General features: G+C 32.9%; 2 protein-coding genes and 1 non-coding gene across 3 annotated transcripts; 2 read left to right on the forward strand and 1 right to left on the reverse strand.

The window, feature by feature from the left end:
- Positions 1 to 225: 225 nt before the first annotated feature.
- Positions 226 to 3,693, reverse strand: LOC125836672 (ankyrin repeat-containing protein ITN1-like). The gene is made up of 7 exons (XM_049515876.1): positions 3,310 to 3,693; positions 2,105 to 2,581; positions 1,812 to 1,961; positions 1,634 to 1,705; positions 1,494 to 1,541; positions 969 to 1,402; positions 226 to 877 (listed from the first exon to the last, which is right to left on the reverse strand). Exons 1-7 carry the CDS (start codon positions 3,596 to 3,598, stop codon positions 263 to 265), a joined length of 2,085 nt encoding a protein of 694 aa, XP_049371833.1. The 5' UTR covers positions 3,599 to 3,693; the 3' UTR covers positions 226 to 262.
- Positions 3,694 to 6,225: 2,532 nt separating this feature from the next.
- Positions 6,226 to 9,669, forward strand: LOC125836414 (wall-associated receptor kinase-like 1). Its single transcript, XM_049515584.1, has 4 exons — positions 6,226 to 6,236; positions 6,286 to 7,157; positions 7,989 to 8,060; positions 8,279 to 9,669. Exons 1-4 carry the CDS (start codon positions 6,226 to 6,228, stop codon positions 9,463 to 9,465), a joined length of 2,142 nt encoding a protein of 713 aa, XP_049371541.1. The 3' UTR covers positions 9,466 to 9,669.
- A 505-nt stretch (positions 9,670 to 10,174) lies between these two features.
- Positions 10,175 to 10,259, forward strand: LOC125836784 (small nucleolar RNA U54). Its single transcript, XR_007443478.1, has one exon. It is a non-coding gene; the product is annotated as a small nucleolar RNA U54 (small nucleolar RNA).
- Positions 10,260 to 18,287: the final 8,028 nt, after the last annotated feature.

Genomic DNA, 18,287 nt, shown 5'->3' on the forward strand with positions numbered 1-18,287 from the left:
AACTTGCTCATGAAGCTGAATCTATCTTAGAGCTCCTAGCATTCCTTTAGTTTTAGACAGGACTGTACTTTTAATTTGTTTTCTCACTTTTGCCACAATGTTCCTAGTTTTATACTATGCTTGTTGAGGCATACAGCTACACTGGGTGAAATTGTCCTTAAGGAGCTTTGAAGAATTCCCTACTATGTTCGTGGTCAAGTATTTTCCGTAGGATTTCCAATACTCTTTGCATCAAGAAGATGAACATCGCACTTATAAAAAATCAATAAATTGTATCCTTACTTGTAAAAGTGAATATTCCTGAACCATAGGAAGATGTGATCATATCAGCCAAGAGAGGAAATTGCAGAAATGCGAATAAAGTTATAGGAATGCTAGCAAGTGCTGCCACTGGAATGATAATCCAGGTCATTTGATGTCCAAGCACAATGAAAAAGCTTGAACAAAATGCTACCAACATTGCTGCTATAGCAACAAAGAGCGTGATGAAGCCGATGATCAACCTTTTTGGTAAAGTACATAGGAAGTCTTCTTCGGCATAGCGTGAAGTGAGGATGGACAAAAACATCAATATAGAGATTACTGAAGAAAACAATGCCAGTGCATCCATCATAGAGAAAATAATGAATGCTTTCTCTTTAAGAAAAATAGCGGTGCCTGTATCGTTATTGTTCCCTCCTGGCACAGTAAAGATTGCTGCAAACATTACTGTTGTAATTAGTGCAGCAACAAGCATGCAAGATGATGCAGTTTCCTTCATCCACTTCTCTCCCTCTTTGACCAATTCCTTGTGCTCCTCGGTGAACAGCATTCCTGGTGTTCGACCCCTTGAGTCTCTCATCTCCTTATATGAGGCTTGAACAATTGTTTCAACTTCCTTTAGACATGCAGAAGTAGTAATACGTAATGAAATATAGAAAGAAACTACACTTGAAGGAAAGCAGCTTTAATCGACATGGAAAAATTACCTTAAACCACAATAACTCTCGTTGCATCTGGAGTGCTGCACCTGATACAATACCAAGTCGATTTGTAGGAGCTAACTTTGCAGCCAAGTGTAAAATGTTCTCATTATTTGTGCTTTTGTAGGACATAATTATATCTTTGTGTGATCCTATATTGTAGATTAGTTTGTAGATCTTTTCTTGTCGATGAATGACAGCAATGTGAAAGATGCTCCGGCTTTCCTCATCAACCTTCCAGATGATATCTGGATAAGACTGAATAAGCTCTACTATGAACTCCAAATTTCCCAACTCTGCTGCTACAAACAATGGCCGCGAAGGACTTCTAAGTAAGTTCCCAATTTGTGAATCATTCAACAAGAGAACTTTCCATGAACATTTTACCAATTCAAGGGCTTGTAAGTGCATTAATTTTGTCTCGAGAACTTTTCTGACTCCTAGTGTTGAAAAACTCCAGATTAGGTGTTTCTTTTCACAGGTACAGAGAATAATAATCAAGAACTTGGGACCATGTCATACGTTCCATACCGATTGTTTTTAGTAGATGCTGAATTACCCTTGTGATGATCAGGTATGCTGCATTTCCAAAATGTTTATGATCAGTTGGATACATAAATGCTATTACAGAGAAGCTAAATATTACAACTGGAATAAATATACCTACATACCCTTGGTATTGTTTTTTTCCGTTGAGCTGCTGGACATGTTGCTTGATCTATTCTGCAAATGAACAGATACATCTATAGGAAGTCCCATTAATCGGAAGTTCCATTAATCTAGTGATATATAAATACAAAATATATATATCTGATTCATTTCGATTTTGATACAAATGAAGATACTTACATGCATAAACAAGTCTTTGCCAGATTCCAAATCCAATTTTGTCAGAAAATGCCAAGGGCTTTCGTGCTAAGACATGGAGTATCGTGTCTTCATTTTGATCTCGTTCAATGCCTAATTCAGGCATCTGCTGAAGTATATGTAAAGCAACATCTGTTAATAGCATTGTAAGTAAATATATGTGTTAAGTTCCTCTTGGAGTTTCAACTTTATCAAAACAAGTGAAATGGCTGTATTAAATTTATCAAGTTTCTCCCATTTTCAAAAAGAAATTTGGAACCAGAATATGTTCGTACCAAATAAATTGGAGTTTATAGTAGCAATGAGTAAGTTAATATAGTCCTCTTTGCTTAGATACTGATGATCTGTCACTGAATAAAGATACCACACCATCTCTCTGTGGCCTAGTAGAGCAGCCATGTGCAGTGGTGTGACTCCCTTGCTGCCCCTCACCATTGGCAAGAATCGATTTTTCATTACCATAACTTTTGCGATCCTTGTTAGTCCCGATGCAGCAGCAAAGCAAAGTGCAGTATTTTCGTATTTGTTTTGCAGTGCCAGTTCCAGTGGACTCATAAGTTTAACCAGTTCTTCGACAAACTGAACCTTGTTAGCCCCAGCTGCAATGTGAAGAGCAGTTTCCCACCCTTTTGTGATCCTGGCTGATGTTGCACCAGGATGCAGACTGAAAATTTTTCTAGCCTTTTCCCAACTACCGCCTAATGCTGCTTGGCAGAGTGGCGCATACATGGTAAGGTTTATTGGTTTAGTCCCTGCAAGTGGTATGCCTCTACTCTGTTAATTAATCGTGTAAAAAGAGAAAGACGATACTCTACTTTTTCCCTTTGTCAGTTTGGTTGTATCATCTTGTGTTCATGAAGGAGTATTTTTGTGAAGTTCGCTTAAAGGTTTCTGTCTTATGGATGATTATTCATGTTCATGATTCAGTTAAGTATATCTGATTATTCATTTCCTGAGAGTTCACCAGATAATATATAACGCGGTTCAACTTCTATACGCTGACAGTGTAACAGATAACTTTAAGATCATCTAAGCAAGAAACTAGAGTTAACTATCCAAAAGAAAAGCAGCTAATTACAACATGTTAAAATGCACTAATAGTGTTAAAAGTCTTTTCGATATGAATATGCTCAAGTTAAATTCACATCCATAATCTGACTAACTAACCTTTACCTTCCGCAGGTTCACCCGTTCATAGGAAAAAAACAAAGCATATATACCCTTTGTTTAAAAATGAATGACCTAGTTTGACTTGATATAGAGTTAAAAGAAAATAAAGAAGATTTTACAATCTTATAGTCCTAAATTAAAGTTACGTCAAATGTACTAAAATATTTTTTAATCTTGTGGCGTTAAACATGTCACGTGGAAAGCTGAACTTAAAATGTTGACAATAAAAAAGGAAAGGGTTATTACTTTTTAAACAGACGTACATCGTGAGTATATAAATTGGAAGCATTGAGAAATTGTTTTGCTTAACTGGGCCTAAGAAAGGAAGTGGGAAGCGTCTGAGGAGCAGGAGCAATAGGCCTAGAGACAGATTCATTTTGAATGGGAGAAGGAAGTACTGTGGCTTCAGCTTGACCGATTCCGTGATTAAATTGAATTGCAACAGCATGTTGTGGACTAGAACTTCTTGTATTATTGCTGCTGTTTCTCAAAGAAATTCCGTCTGATGTTGCTGTAGTGCTTGGTACTGAGTTTCTCTGTGGAAAGCATGTTGGAATTGAAAGTGTACGTTCCAGTTGTAGTTTTGGGATGTTTTCCATGACAAATTCTATGTATGGTTTAAGAATTTGAAATAGAAAATTTATTGCATTTCTTTGGTTCTTCACTTTGGAATTGGAATTGAAGTTGTTCACTTCCTCACAAGCCTGTTGAGGTCTTTTAAGTCATGATGAAGTTTATGTCAACTAGAAAGTTTCACAGAAACATGTTTTCAGAGTCAGTCAACTGAATAACTTCAAAGAAGCTTCTCATATAATTAAGTACGTGTCTTCAAAAGTATAATTGTCCACATCAGAGGCGGAGCTAATAGGACCCCTTCGGTAGAAAATTATATTGTTTATACATGCAGGGGAGTACCTAGAGGTAGTCGAGGCCCGAGGGTTTCACCCGAACCCCTTTGGTAAAAGATTACACTACAAATATATAAGGTATTTAAAAAAAAATTATGTCTATATATTGATTTTGAACTTCCTAATGTAAGATTAGAAGTTAACTTGGTGGTTGAGGGGTTGAAAACTAACTTTAAGCACTGCACATGGTTAAAATTATATTTTATGTACCTATAGCAGATGTTGAATATTTTTTGATTTCTTCGTGTGTTTACTTTTTCACATTTTGAATCTCTTTAGTGAAAAATCCTGATAGCCACACGTTCTTGGAAACTTGGATATAACAGAAGAAATACATGTAGCTAAGTTTGGTTGACATATTCTGCTGCTGCATTTTTTCAAGATTTTCATTTTCATTCTCAACTTTTGACGATTTTTTCTTCTTTCTGTGCTTTAATACAGTTGCTCTTTCCGCGTATAGTTCGTTAGGTAAGAAGTGTTTCTTTTTTGGTGGGGTTGGTTTGCTTTTTGTTTTTTTGGTATTTTCTTTTGGGTGGTGGTCCTACTGGATTCAGGTAGTAATGCATCTGAATAATTTTGAAACGGTCTTATGTATGGGATTAGTTGTTGTATCACTTTCCTAATATTTGTTACGTATTATTTCATAATATATCGTATATTATGTTTTATTGTATCGTATTACTGTATTATTTTAATGAATATATCATTCGTTTGGATAGATTGTATCATTTTCCGTCATTACACAATGACAATGACAGACATCAACAATTTGAAAGATACATTTATAAGAAAAATATGATACGAGGTAGAGCTACTATTAAAAGTAGGCTAAAGAATAAAATAGGATTAATAAGTGAAGACAAAATGAGAAAAAGAAATAAGATAACAAAGTGTTTACACCAAATTGATCGTTACACAAAATCAGACTTCTCTTCGCTATCTAAAGATGAATTTATCAATATGATTCAATAAAATTTAAAGTAACAATCAAAACAAACACACAATAGGTAACAACCATACAACGCAAGCTGCTGTTAGGATTCGTTGTTGTATCAGCTCCTAAGAATATGAATAAATTGCATTTCTTCTCATTCTCTATCAAGTCTATTTATTTGTTTTATATTCACTACTTGGAAAGCACAGATATCCTAATGAGGATAAAAATACCCTTAATTTTGGAGTATCAAATAAGACAATGAGATTAAAAAAAAGAAAAAAAGAAGAAGGGCAACTAACATAAATTTCTTTAGTTTAGGACTTAATTACGTGTCTTTTTATGAATTTTTGAAATTATCATTTGTGCCATATTTTGGTCCTCAGATACATTGTATCTTGAATACATGAGGTCAAAATTAGGTGTAATTTATTTAATATACATTATATTCAAGTAGATTCGCATGTATCTAACTCTCTTACTCGCCTTTCTCCTATCTTGCTCACCTCTCTCCTAATTATTTGTATCTCAGAATGTATGTGGTATTCTAAATACATGTATCTAGTGTGATTCACATGTATCTAGGATACACATACTCTCTCGTTCGCCTCTCTCCCTATGCATCTGTATTTCAGAGTGTATATGATAGCAAATATACATATATTTAGATGTATCTGACTTGAAAATTGATATTGAGATAATATGTATTAGTGAATATGGTAGACATATTTGTGTAATTAAGTAGTTTTTCTTTAAACATGAACAATATATAACTATCATATTCCTTGAAAATTACAAGAAATATTATAAGTTTTCTTTATTCGAAATTGTCTCACCATTATTTGTTTACTAGACGGTATAGTCAATATAACTTTTGTCCCTACTCATTCCTTATTTTTTTTAATCATGTCTTGTTGATTTGCAATTATTTAAATTCACTAGCCGGCAGTTGACAATATAAGATAATTGCTGGCATAAGAATTGAAGGTTAATTATGACCACTGCTCAAGTGGAAGGACAAAACTTGAACTTAATTAAGCAATTAAGGATCTGACTTCTACATAAAAAATATTGTTTTTCTTCTAAGACCAAGTCTTGGTGCAACAATTAATCAACCTGTACCAATTCTTAAATATTTTTTTCAAACAACCAACTTGGGTTGTGGTGTAGTGGTGAGACTGCTTCATCCTTAGCCAGAGGTCTCAAGTTCAAGCCCTGGATATGGAGAATAAAATCCTATTACGAGCGTCACCCCCAATTGGGCCGTGCAGTGCGCGATCCGGATTTAATCGGGGCTCAAATGTGGACTCCGGACAAATAAATATATATTTGAAACAACTTCTTTTCTCAATTTATGACTTGATCCAACAAGACAACTAAGACAATGATATGCCTGTACAAAGCTTGATCTGTTACAAGTACAAAGTTCAAGATTTTGAATTAGTTCAATTCTAAGAAAAACTTTCAAAATGAATCTTGAATTTGTATGTTTGTTGTTGCTTCTTTCATGGCTTATGGTTTTAGATCATTCAACAGCAGCTACATCTCTTGCAAAGCCTGGTTGTGAAGAGAGATGTGGTAACCTTACAATTCCATATCCATTTGGATTGAGTGCTAGTTGCTCCCTTAACTCGTGGTACTTGATCAAGTGCGATAAAAGTCATGATCCTCCTAAGCCTTTCTTGAATTCATTTCTGCAAGTTGAACTTCAAAGTGAGGTGATATCTGTGTCAATTGAAAACCAAACTATCATTACCTCAGTTTCAATAGTGAATTTTTGCAACAAATCGAGTGAAGGTAGTAAAATCATCACAACGGGGACAGATTTGTCTGGAAGTCCTTTTTATTACGCGAAGGATAGGAATAAGTTGATGCTTGTTGGTTGTGGAAATGGTCTTGTGACACAGAAACAAAATGTTCTCTCGGGGTGTACATCGATCTGTAGTGAAGGGGCAACGTTGACAGGATGTTATGGCATCAACTGTTGTCAATCTCTTTTCCCTTTTGATCTAAGTTCATACAAAGCTAACTTCACTAACTCGGGGATTCAGCAAGGTGCTTACCCGAGATGTAGTGCAGTTTTCTTGGTAGACCAAACTTGGGTTCCAGATGAAGTTGCACAGCCCTTTGTTTTTCTTGGTCATGCTCCTGTTGTTTGGCTCTGGACTCTCCAAGCCAAAGAGTTAGAAGCCGGATTGCTCTGCGACAAATCTGAGGCTGCTGTTAAGTTGGAAGATGGTACTTCTGTGGCAAATTTGCAGTGTCGCTGTGGAAATGGAACACAAGGAAATCCATACTTCTCTAACGGATGCCAAGGTACGTAATCATTTGATATATATGTGGAGTTGTTAACTCTCTGTTGCATTCAATAGTATCATGCATATGCACATCAGGTCAGGTGAATAATTTTTAGGAGAAAGATTGACTACGTTTACGAGACTAGATTGAACACTATTCTAGATCAATCAACATAAGTAGTTTTAGCATAGGTTGAATTTTTTGTGTATCCAATTTAGGCCTTGCCCCTGGTAGAACAGAATAGGGTCAAGTTGAGGTACACCATATTCTGTATAAAGTAATCCTAATTTTTTCCGTTCTATCACACTCGTATCGCCAACAAGACCTGTTCTTGTATATTCTCAAAATAGGGCTTCATTGAGCACTAGATGTAAAGGAGTTCTTGAACATTTCTGAGTAATTAGAAGAGCGCGGAATTGGACCTTCTTCAAATAGATGGATGTGGGATTGATTGTGGAACAGAGTATAGAGAACTGGGGCCGGGTGTGGAGTAATCGCTCTGGAACAGGTTCTTTGACTGGATCAATGCATGTATGACAGAACTGCCCCTTCCCTCCCTTCCATTAGTGCATTTAGAATCTAAAGCATCATTTCTCTTTCATTTCATGATTATGATCCAAGTAGTAGTATGTGAAGTTCACAATGATATGATAAAGTTAGTACAAAAATTAAGTTGACTGTAGGAAATCTTATGCTATTGAGTTCGAAAACTAAGATTTGAGAGTAGAAAAAAGAACTCAATTCACATAACTTCCTCAAAAGCATAGGAGGGAGTCAATTAGGCACTTATATTTAGTGTATGTATTTCCCTGGTGCATATCATTCTAACATTGTTTTGTATGTTATCAGCCATTCAACGATGCACCAATTGCACAGACATGGTAATCTATATGAAGCGATCTCCCACAATCGCTTTATTCAGTAAGTCACCTTCTGTATTACTTCCTAGCCATTTGAAAACTCAACACTGTCAGAACTAAATCAAGGAAATGGTACACATCCTTATTTTGATGCTTTGTGGTTCCAAAAGTTATCTATCTCTGCCTTTCTACCCTTTTCACTTGCAGAAAGACGAAAATTTCCTTCAAAAAAGAGAATTCTTGCTTATTGGCTAACTCTCGTCACTCCTATCTCCACAGGTGTATCCATAAGTATCGGAGTATTTCTACTACTGTCTTTGAGCTATTTATTGTACAAAACAGTCAAGAAGAGAAGGAACAAAAGACAAAGACAAAAGTTTTTTAAGCGAAATGGCGGCCTCTTACTACAACAGCAGCTATCATCCAATAATGAAGGTACTATTGACAAAGGAAAACTTTTCACTGCTAAAGAGCTGGAGAAGGCAACAGACCACTTCAATGAAAATCGCATACTTGGTCGTGGAGGTCAAGGTACGGTATATAAGGGCATGTTACCTGATGGAAAGATTGTAGCAGTGAAAAAGTCCAAGCTGGTAGACGAAAACCAGTTGGATCAGTTTATCAACGAGGTGGCTGTTCTTTCACAAATCAATCACAGGAATGTGGTGAAGCTACTCGGCTGTTGTTTGGAAACAGAAGTTCCTCTACTTGTATACGAATTCATAATTAATGGCACACTTTACAGCCTCATACATAATGAGAACAATGAGTTTCCCTTTACATGGAGCACGCGTTTGAGAATTGCCACAGAGGTAGCTGGAGCATTGACTTATCTACACTCAGCAACTTCTGTTCCAGTCTATCATAGGGACATCAAATCAAGCAATATACTTTTAGATGAAAAATACCGTGCCAAGGTATCAGATTTCGGCACTTCAAGGTCTATTGCAATTGATCAAACTCACCTAACGACCGGAGTCCAAGGGACATTTGGCTATTTAGATCCTGAGTACTTCCAATCCAGCCAATATACTGAAAAAAGTGATGTCTATAGCTTCGGAGTTGTTCTTGCTGAACTCTTAACAGGAAAGAAAGCAATTTCAACCACAACAAACCAAGACAGAAGTTTAGCAACAAACTTCCTTTTGGCAACAGAGAGAAATCTCCTTGATACGATTATCTATACAAAAATTTCACAGGAAGGTAGAAAGGAGGATATAATGGCGGCTGCTAGTATAGCGTATCGTTGCATGAACTTGAATGGAAAGAACAGGCCAACTATGAAGGAAGTAACCACAGCATTGGAAGCCATCAGATCACAAATGCCAGCTGCAGCAGTAACAAATTTTCAACTGGATAAGGGTGATACAGCAGAAAGAACTGTGATATCAGAAGTTAACTACACATGGACAAACACAAGTACCTCATCTTCAGATATCCATCCTTTGTTGTTTGAAACTAGTTAATTATTACTCCCTCTATCGGAGAAAGAATGTGTGTGTCTGTTTGTTCAACTTTACATTAGTTTAAATGTCTACTTCTACACACCTATAGTTTGGAGAGCATAGATGCTAGTTGAAGCCAAGTTAAAGGGCACATAAATATTATGCCTACAATAAGTGGCCGAAAATACCTCTAGCACCGAAATAACAAACAATTTTCATTTGACATAAGTTCATATAATAATATAACATGAGTTATGCTGCTTATTCCTATAGATATTATGCGAGAAAATGATTAAAATGGTCCTTGATATATTGAGGTTGCTTTATTTTGGTGCTTAATATATTCTAGGTGATTGAAATAGTCCTTTATGTATGACAAAATGTGTTCAATTTAGTCTTTTACCCTAAACTTAACAATTTACCCCAAAAAACTGTTATATATAACCGTGGGCCTCACATAACTTACAAAATCCACAATTTTTACCATCTTTATTAGCTCAAAGAAAGAGTTTCATGGATTTTAAAACACCATTTTTTCTAACATCTAACCACACAATTACAAAATAATTATTGTAAAAAGATTGAATAATTATAGTATTTGGGAGATATGATGAACAAAATTGGTCCGTGTTTTTGATTGAACAGTGACAGATAACACCTTTCTTTTTTACTCTACTGATCTCCCATTATTATTATTTTATATTTTTATGTTTTATTATTTGTGGAAAATAGCTCAATGATTGTATGTCTTTTGGCAATATACGCTATACCGATCTAAAGCATGAGTAGATGATTTTTTTTCAAGTATGAGAGCTCTCAGTATTTTCTACTAATGCTTTATGATCTATTTGAAATTGTTCTATTGTGAAATTTTTAAAAATTATTTGTGTCTTTTGCTGTGATGAATTCATAAAAAATTCACATGTCAAACAATTATTTTGTAATTGTGTGGTTATATGTTAGAAAAAAATGGTGTTTTAGAAAACATGAAACTCTTTCTTTGAGCTAATAAAGATGGTAAAAATGGTGGATTTGGTAAGTTATGTGGGCCCCACCATTATATTTAACATTTTTTGGGGGTAAATTGTAAAGTTTAGGATAAAAAACTAAATTGAACACATTTTGTCATACATGAATGACTATTTCAATCACCTAAAATATATTAAGAACCAAAATAAAGCAACCTCAATACATTAAGGACCATTTTGATCATTTTCTCATATTATGTCGATAGAGACAAAAGCTCAATTCAAAACCCACAAGCTCTATTGTAAAAGTATGGGTGTACATAGGTCGATTTGATTTGGTTTTTCATTAAAAAAAAAACCTAAACCAATTATGTCGGTTTATTAAATCTAAAAACCAAATCAAACCACGCAAAGTCGGTTTTTTCGGTTTCGGTTTTAGTCGTTTCTTTCGGTTTTTTCCAATTTTTCATTTTTTCGGTTTTTTACGACTATACGATGTTTGAAAATGTGATCAAATATATTTTCACTTACCTGTGAGATAAGCTAAACTTGAGAAATGTTAAATGAATAGAAATTTTCGTAAAAAGGGTAAAATTCACATGAGTACAATTTATTTGTTTTTGAAATATCAACGTTCATTATGTTAAATTAATAAGATTAAAGGATACAGTGAAATTGAATACAAAACGAAATATTTACAAAGTAAATTGTTGGGTTTTTTTTTGGATAAATTAGCAATTAAGTCATAATATTTAACATAATTAGTCAAAATAACAACACTTTAAAATATTTATTTAAAATGGCAGAATGACAATATTTTTATAAAATAATATGTATTCAGATTTTAGTATTTAAAATTAATTTTATTTATGGAAAAAGTCCTATATTGGGACCAAATTATATATCAATAACCGTTTAAAGAAAAAAAAATTAAACCAATACACATTAACCTTTTTTCAACTCCATTCACGTTTCTTCCCCACTTTTCACGTCTTCCCCACCTTTAATGTTTCAAATTTATCTTTCTTCAAGGTGCTAAATTGTTGTTCATCAAGAAGTCTTCTTTATTGTTAAATGAAATCTATTTATTAATTCAAGCAGATTTCTCGATTGGCAAGGTAATTTTCATTATCCATTTTGATTTATTTTGATTTGATGTTTAAATCATCGATTCTATATATTACGGATTTCCAGTCGAATTTTTCATTTTTTATGTGATTTTGTTTAGTTATTCATCAAATAGTTATGATTTTCAATTTTTTCGATTCTTTTTGTGATTTTCTTTTAATTTTTCAGATTTTGGAGAATCTAGAAATTCATATGTATGTTTATTTTGTTTGATATTTAATACATTCTAATTTTTGATAATTTCGAAATTCAAATTATCAAAAAAATTATTTTCATATTTGAGATTTAGTAGATTGTAGTAACTACATTAGCACACATACATCATATATTGTTTGATTTTTTTATACATTCATATTTAATAATTTTGAATTTTGCTTATAGGGTTACTAATGCACAAGTGAATACGGATTCAGATTCGGTTTTGATGAAAAAAATCAGAAAAAAGAACACAGTAGATGAAGAAGAAGAAGAAAGACAAAGTCAAATAAGAAGGTTACAAAATTGTATTCATACCACAATTGTATTCATATTAATTTTTGTTTGTCAATTGTTTTTCTTTTACTCATCATTTGTATTTTTATTTTAAAATATTGTATTTCTTTTTTAGTTTGTAGTAATTTAAATAGGTATATAATGTATTCGTCACAATTCTATATATTATGATTGAATACATAATTTATAGAATTGTGACGAATACATTATAAGAAGGGAAATGGAAACTTATTGGTATTCATTTTTTCGTTTGAAATACAAAATCATACTGAAATACAACCTGATATTTGAAATACAAACTTAGTAAGACATATTTTGTATTTTATTTGGCTAAAGCAATATAATTTTATGAATACATAATATATAAAATTGTGCGACGAATATATCACAAGAAGGGGAATACAACATTATTGGTATTCATTTTGCGTTTGATATACAAAATGATATTGAAATACAACCTGATATTTGAAATAAAAACTAAGCTAGAAAATACTTTCAGCAAATTTAAAGTGAAATAATAATATAACAAAATTGGATATTGAAATATAAATACAATTTATTTTGAATAAACGTATTCTATGTATTCATCACAACTGTATTTTTCAATATCATTTCGATCTACAACTAATTTGTATTTATATTTTGGTATATACTACACAACTGCCTTTATTTTTGTACTTGAACTAGAATGCCAAAGAGTTGTATTCATCATAAATCAATACCAACATTTTTTGTATTTTAAATTAGTTATACATATCATTAGGTATTCGAATACATTTCGGATGAACACATATTCAAAGAAGTTCAAACATTTAAATATCCAAAACAGAGGGCATTAGAAATTTTCCAACACTTCCACTCATATAAGATATAAAATACAAACTACTATTTTCAAAAAAAAAATTGAAATTCTTAAGAACAAAGAAAAAAACGCTAGAAAGAAAAATGGCAACATATGCTCTTTCAAAAACGTAACTGATGTTAAATTTAAAAAAAATTACCTTTTTTGAAATTTTTTGTTCCATGATTTTCTCTATTCAGTTATTAATTATTTGTATTCTTTCAAATTAATCAAAATAAAATAAATACATAACTCAATCCTTAACAAATTAAAATATTGACATTTTAAATAAATAGTGAAACTATTGCTAAGGAGTCCCATTAAAAGCTAAAATATTGTTGTTTTGAAAATTTTCCCTTTTTTTTTTCAATTGCCAAACCAACCAAACCAAACCACAAATCAGTTTTTTTTCGGTTTGATTTGGTTCGTCGATTCGATTTGACTTTACGATTTGACTTGTACACTCTTACATAAAAGGCATAACTTAGTTCCTACCCAACTTATGCCTATAGAGGCAAAACAACAGAACCCATGAGTAATGTCGTAAAAGGCATAACTTAGTTGCTACTGAACTTACACGAAGGCAAAAATTTTCTAAACTTATGCCTAGCGAAATTAGGGCATAGCACTACTACACAAGTTATGAAGCATAATTTAATTTCTACAAAATTTATGCCAAGTGAGGCAAACGTTTTCCAAACTTATGTGTAGCAAAATTAGGTCATAAATAACGATATTTTGGTCTATAAATTTTCATTAAACAAGCTGCAAAAGTGAAAATTAAAGACCATCGCATTTGAGGGCTATAATTAAAAATCACCATACATCATATATCATAGTAAAAAAGTTGATTGAATTTTAAAAAAATTCAAGTACGATATTCATATTGTAAATGAGTGAAATAGTGTATGTCCATACTAAATACATTTAGTATATAATATAGTGAAAAGAATATTTTAGGTTCACTTTATTGGTATAAATGCAGTGGTTTTGAGGTGGAGTTAATAATTCTTAAATGAAAAAAAGAAAGTGTTTTCCCGATAAGAAATAGAGAGACGATAGGAGATCTGCCGCTGATAGAGAAACATCACTTATTACTAAATTAAAATTTGTCTTGTTTGAGTTTCTCATCGGTATATGGCCTGACAGATCTCAAGACTAACAACATTAAGTAACCATTTGTACATAATAATTAGCCTTGTTAATTTTATTGAACAATTTACGGGTTGGATAAACATTCTCGCTTCTAAATTGGTATATCTCAATTTACAAGAAAAATAATTATTTTTTATACCAAAATTAAATTTTAGCCATACAAATAAATATTTCAATATGTTAATCACGTGTCAACTTTAGGTCTCTCATGAGTCAAAGTCTACCAAAAACTTTGATATTATTATATTCCTAGTCATTTATATGTATTTATAGTTTATAGCTCTGTATAAAAAAAATCAGTATTCATGTCTTATTATATAATTGGAAAGATATTTTTTAAATTAACAAAATGATAGTTATTTGTTGCAATACGACATCTTCATTTTTATTGTCAAAACTTTTTGATAAATAATAAGATTTAAGTAATTTAATTTAAAGTTATAAAATATTAAACAAAGTTATATTGTCAATTAACTAAAAAAAATAAAAAATTCTTAAAAATATAATATATTCCTAACTCCGTGACTATAAGGGAAATAATGAATTTTTCTAAATATTAATTGTAAATTTATAATACAAATAATAATTTTCTAGTGATTACGATAAGATTGTTGTTGTATATTTAATGTATTCCTAGGTAATATACAAGAAATTACAAAATTTTATGTTAAAATGACTTGAAAATGATATTTAATTCCATATCATATATAATTTTAGTTATCATATATAAAAGATTTAAACATAACTTTATAATTTTGCATCTAAAAAGATCAAAATGGTGAATTTTAAAAAATATACATGAATTTCATTTAAATTACTTGTAATATCTTATTAATTCGTGATTTTAGTCTATTAACTACACTAAGCCGCGCCAAACAGTGAAGAATGTCCGTGAAACGTTCGTTTGGTTTCACGGGAACACATTAACTTGTATACATACTTTGTATATGTGTAAAAATATTAATTAAATATCTAAGTATTTTATTGTGAATTTAATTATTATTTTATATTAATTTGGAGATTGTCGTAGACCCATTAACTTAAAATTTTTTATTATGCATTTGATGCATATGGTCTCAGTTGAGCTTATTACACAAAATAAGTCTTTCATTTTATTTATTTTTTAAAAAATATTGAAAACACCCCTGAATTTGTTGTAAATTAGTTTTAAAAATATCGTTCTACTTGATTAATTAAAGTTAGATACATTCCATCATATGACATAACAAGTGGTTTCAAACTCTTGTAGGAGCATAAAACTCTTAATCAGTGTTTTAAAAGGTGGGGGCATGAGGCAAGACGTTTTATGTAGTATGGAGCAAGACTTAAACCCCGAGATATGGGGCGTAAGTCTTATGGATCTACGGGGCGTAGTCTCATGTATATTCAATTTTATTACTAAGAATATAAGCAAAAGTAAAACTTTCAATTATTTTACAAATAAATTTGATAAATAACCTATAATATATAGAAAAAAATATTATGATTTTTATTTGAGCAAGGTATTAATACCCAATAATGAAGAACAAAAGTATAACAATTACTATTTGAGAAATATCATTACACCAACAATAAAAAATATGATTTTAAGCAAAAAAAATTCAAAAACAAAAAAATTAAAAAGGCCCAGGGCGTACGTTTTTACGTTTTATGCTTACGCCCTATGGATCTACGTCTTTCTTTTGCACCTCGGAGCTTTTTTGAGACACCCTGCCCTGAAACTTGCCCGGGACTCACCCCAAAAAATGTTTTTGAAAACACTGCAGTCTTAATAAAAAGTCAAGAGAAGTGTTGAAAACACATCTAAACTTGACGAAATTAGGAGTTCACTTATGTTGTAAGATTGGTGGTATATTTAAATTCAGTTAATCAAGTAAATGAGTGTTTTGAAGGCTATCAATAGTTTAGGGATGAAACTAATGAGAGTAAATTTTAGGTTTAGCAAACAGAAAAAATCATATTTGTATGTTATAACTATAGTTTGTATAATTGCGCTCCATAACAAATTTTATGTTTGCTATGAAGGATCAGATTTGTATAAATCGTTGACAGCCTCTCATTTGTATAAATCGTTGGCAGCCTCTCGTTTGTATATATCGCTAGCAGCCTCTCAATTCAATCGTATATATGTAACTACTATGTATGTGTATCAATGATTGTGTTTGTGTATCTGCATAAAATTTGAATTTGTATATAATTGAATCGAAATAAAACATTTGTATATCAAATCTCTCTCTCTCTTGCTTTATACAAACAAAATATACATTGTAATTTGTATAATTTGTGTCTGTATAAAGCGAAAAAGAGAGAAAACGCAAAAGAGAACTGGTAGGGGAAGATCTATATTTGTATAATTATAAGTGTATAAGACGAAAATATATGTATTTGTATTTGTATATGTATATATAGCTTTCTCTCGCTTTTGTCACGCCCCAGATTCAAGGGCGCAACTGGCTCCTAATGCCAGAACTCCAGCTCGAGCCGACCTTGCTGAACCATTTGCTAGTAGCGCATGGTAGCCACAAATAGTCAAGAAAACAAATAAGTATATCTCGACTTAAAATTAAGCCCTCGGCCGGCAAGGCCCCTGTCAACTGATCTATAAAGGAAACAGCTACTCCCAGGAATTCATATAAATAAATAGTCAACCAGCACAGAAGTCCTGATTGGGCCGTCGAGGCTACCATGATATCTATACCAAAACTAAAAGCAGGTAAATATCAGTACAATACATCAAACAGCTCACAAGCTTCAGCAAACCAACAACATAGGCCAACATGGCCATAACGTAGCTATAAACCCCACACACTAGTCTGCAAGCCTCTAAGAGTAGTAAAGATTGGTGGGACAGGGCCCTAGCCTACCCATGAGAACATACACAACAAAAGGTAACAAACCTCCCAACTCTGGCAGCCCCGGAGGAAAGGGGCTGACCAACCGGATAAAAGTCAATCCTGCTGCTGAGGAGGTCTACTCGGTCGTCTGTCAGGACCTGCATGCATGAATGCAACGCCCCCAAGGCAATGGGGCCTCAGTACAAATAATGTACAGAGTATGAAAGGCAATAGACTATGATGAGGTATCCTGATATACTGGAATAATCTGATAAATAAATCAAGGATAAGATAATTGTACTGACCTGCTCCTAAATCTAAACTTATGAAAAATAATAAAACTACAATCTGACCAAGCCCCATAAGCCCGGCAGGTACAAACAACACATAAAACCACCTACTCAGGCCCCCATAAGCCTGGAAGATGCCAATCAACATGTATACCCCTATTGGTAGTCCCCTAGCCCCGTAAGCAGCCCTCTTAGGAATCAATATAGCTTATAGACAACTCATAGCCCTCTTAGGCAACAACATGGCCCTGCAGGAAGCACATAGCCTTCTTAGGCATCAATATATATCCCTGTAGACAACTCATAGCCCTTCCAGGCATCAATATAGCCCCATAGGCAACTCATAGCCCTTTTTGGCATCCATATAGCCCTGTAGGCAGAACATAACCCTTCTAGGCATAGATCACATTCCTGCAGCTAACCACAATAGCCCAAAGGCAACAATAACAATCCAATAGCTAAAAGCGAGCAATTTAATTATAAGCAACCTATACAAATAGCCTCTAAGTCGTGTCCAACATATAAATGCTACTACTGAATAAGAATCCCGATAAGAGAGAATTATATGCACTCGAGCATCCAACAATCAACAATAATGGCTACAACCATAACCACGATAACAACTCAATTACATTGCTCCTAAGCTTTAAGGAAATATGCCATAGGAAGAGAATAGCCTTAACATACCTTTTTCGCTAAATTCACGTGGCCTAACGACTTTAACTCATAACTCATTTGATACTACAACAAGGTAGGACCATAATCAACACACAAAAATAAAAGATACTATGACAATATGATAAAAGATATGTATTTCCATCGCAAATTGATGTTTGCCGCTTATAAAAGCTAAAGTCGATGAAAGAAGGGTCTTACCTCGATCTTAGGTTCGTAATTCACCTCAAAACCTTCAAATATATTCAAACCCCTGCTGTCCCAACACTAAAGTGTGATATACTACGCAATCGATAAAACAAATTATACCACGATGATGAGCCCAATGCGTAGAACAACTTTCGTTAAGGACTTGAGTCGAGAAAATCTATACTTCACTTGATCCTAGAAATGGGTTTCTCTAATTTCTCTGATTATTATCTTAAAAATGAAGAAAAAATTCGAAGAAGACGATATATGC

The sequence above is a fragment of the Solanum verrucosum genome, unplaced genomic scaffold (genome assembly GCF_900185275.1).
Source record: "Solanum verrucosum unplaced genomic scaffold, falcon-dt-bn FXZP01000278.1, whole genome shotgun sequence".
Lineage (NCBI taxonomy): Eukaryota > Viridiplantae > Streptophyta > Magnoliopsida > Solanales > Solanaceae > Solanum > Solanum verrucosum.

Coding starts and splice junctions, on each gene's coding strand:
- LOC125836672 (XM_049515876.1), bottom strand. CDS start 3,598: ATGGAAAACATCCCAAAACTACAACTGGAACGTACACTTTCAATTCCA. Junction 2,582..3,309: donor CACTTCCTTTCTTAGGCCCA/GTTAAGCAAAAC, acceptor TACCACTTGCAG/GGACTAAACCAATAAACCTT. Junction 878..968: donor GAGAGTTATTGTGGTTTAAG/GTAATTTTTCCA, acceptor GCATGTCTAAAG/GAAGTTGAAACAATTGTTCA.
- LOC125836414 (XM_049515584.1), top strand. Junction 7,158..7,988: donor CTTCTCTAACGGATGCCAAG/GTACGTAATCAT, acceptor GTATGTTATCAG/CCATTCAACGATGCACCAAT. Junction 8,061..8,278: donor TCCCACAATCGCTTTATTCA/GTAAGTCACCTT, acceptor CTATCTCCACAG/GTGTATCCATAAGTATCGGA.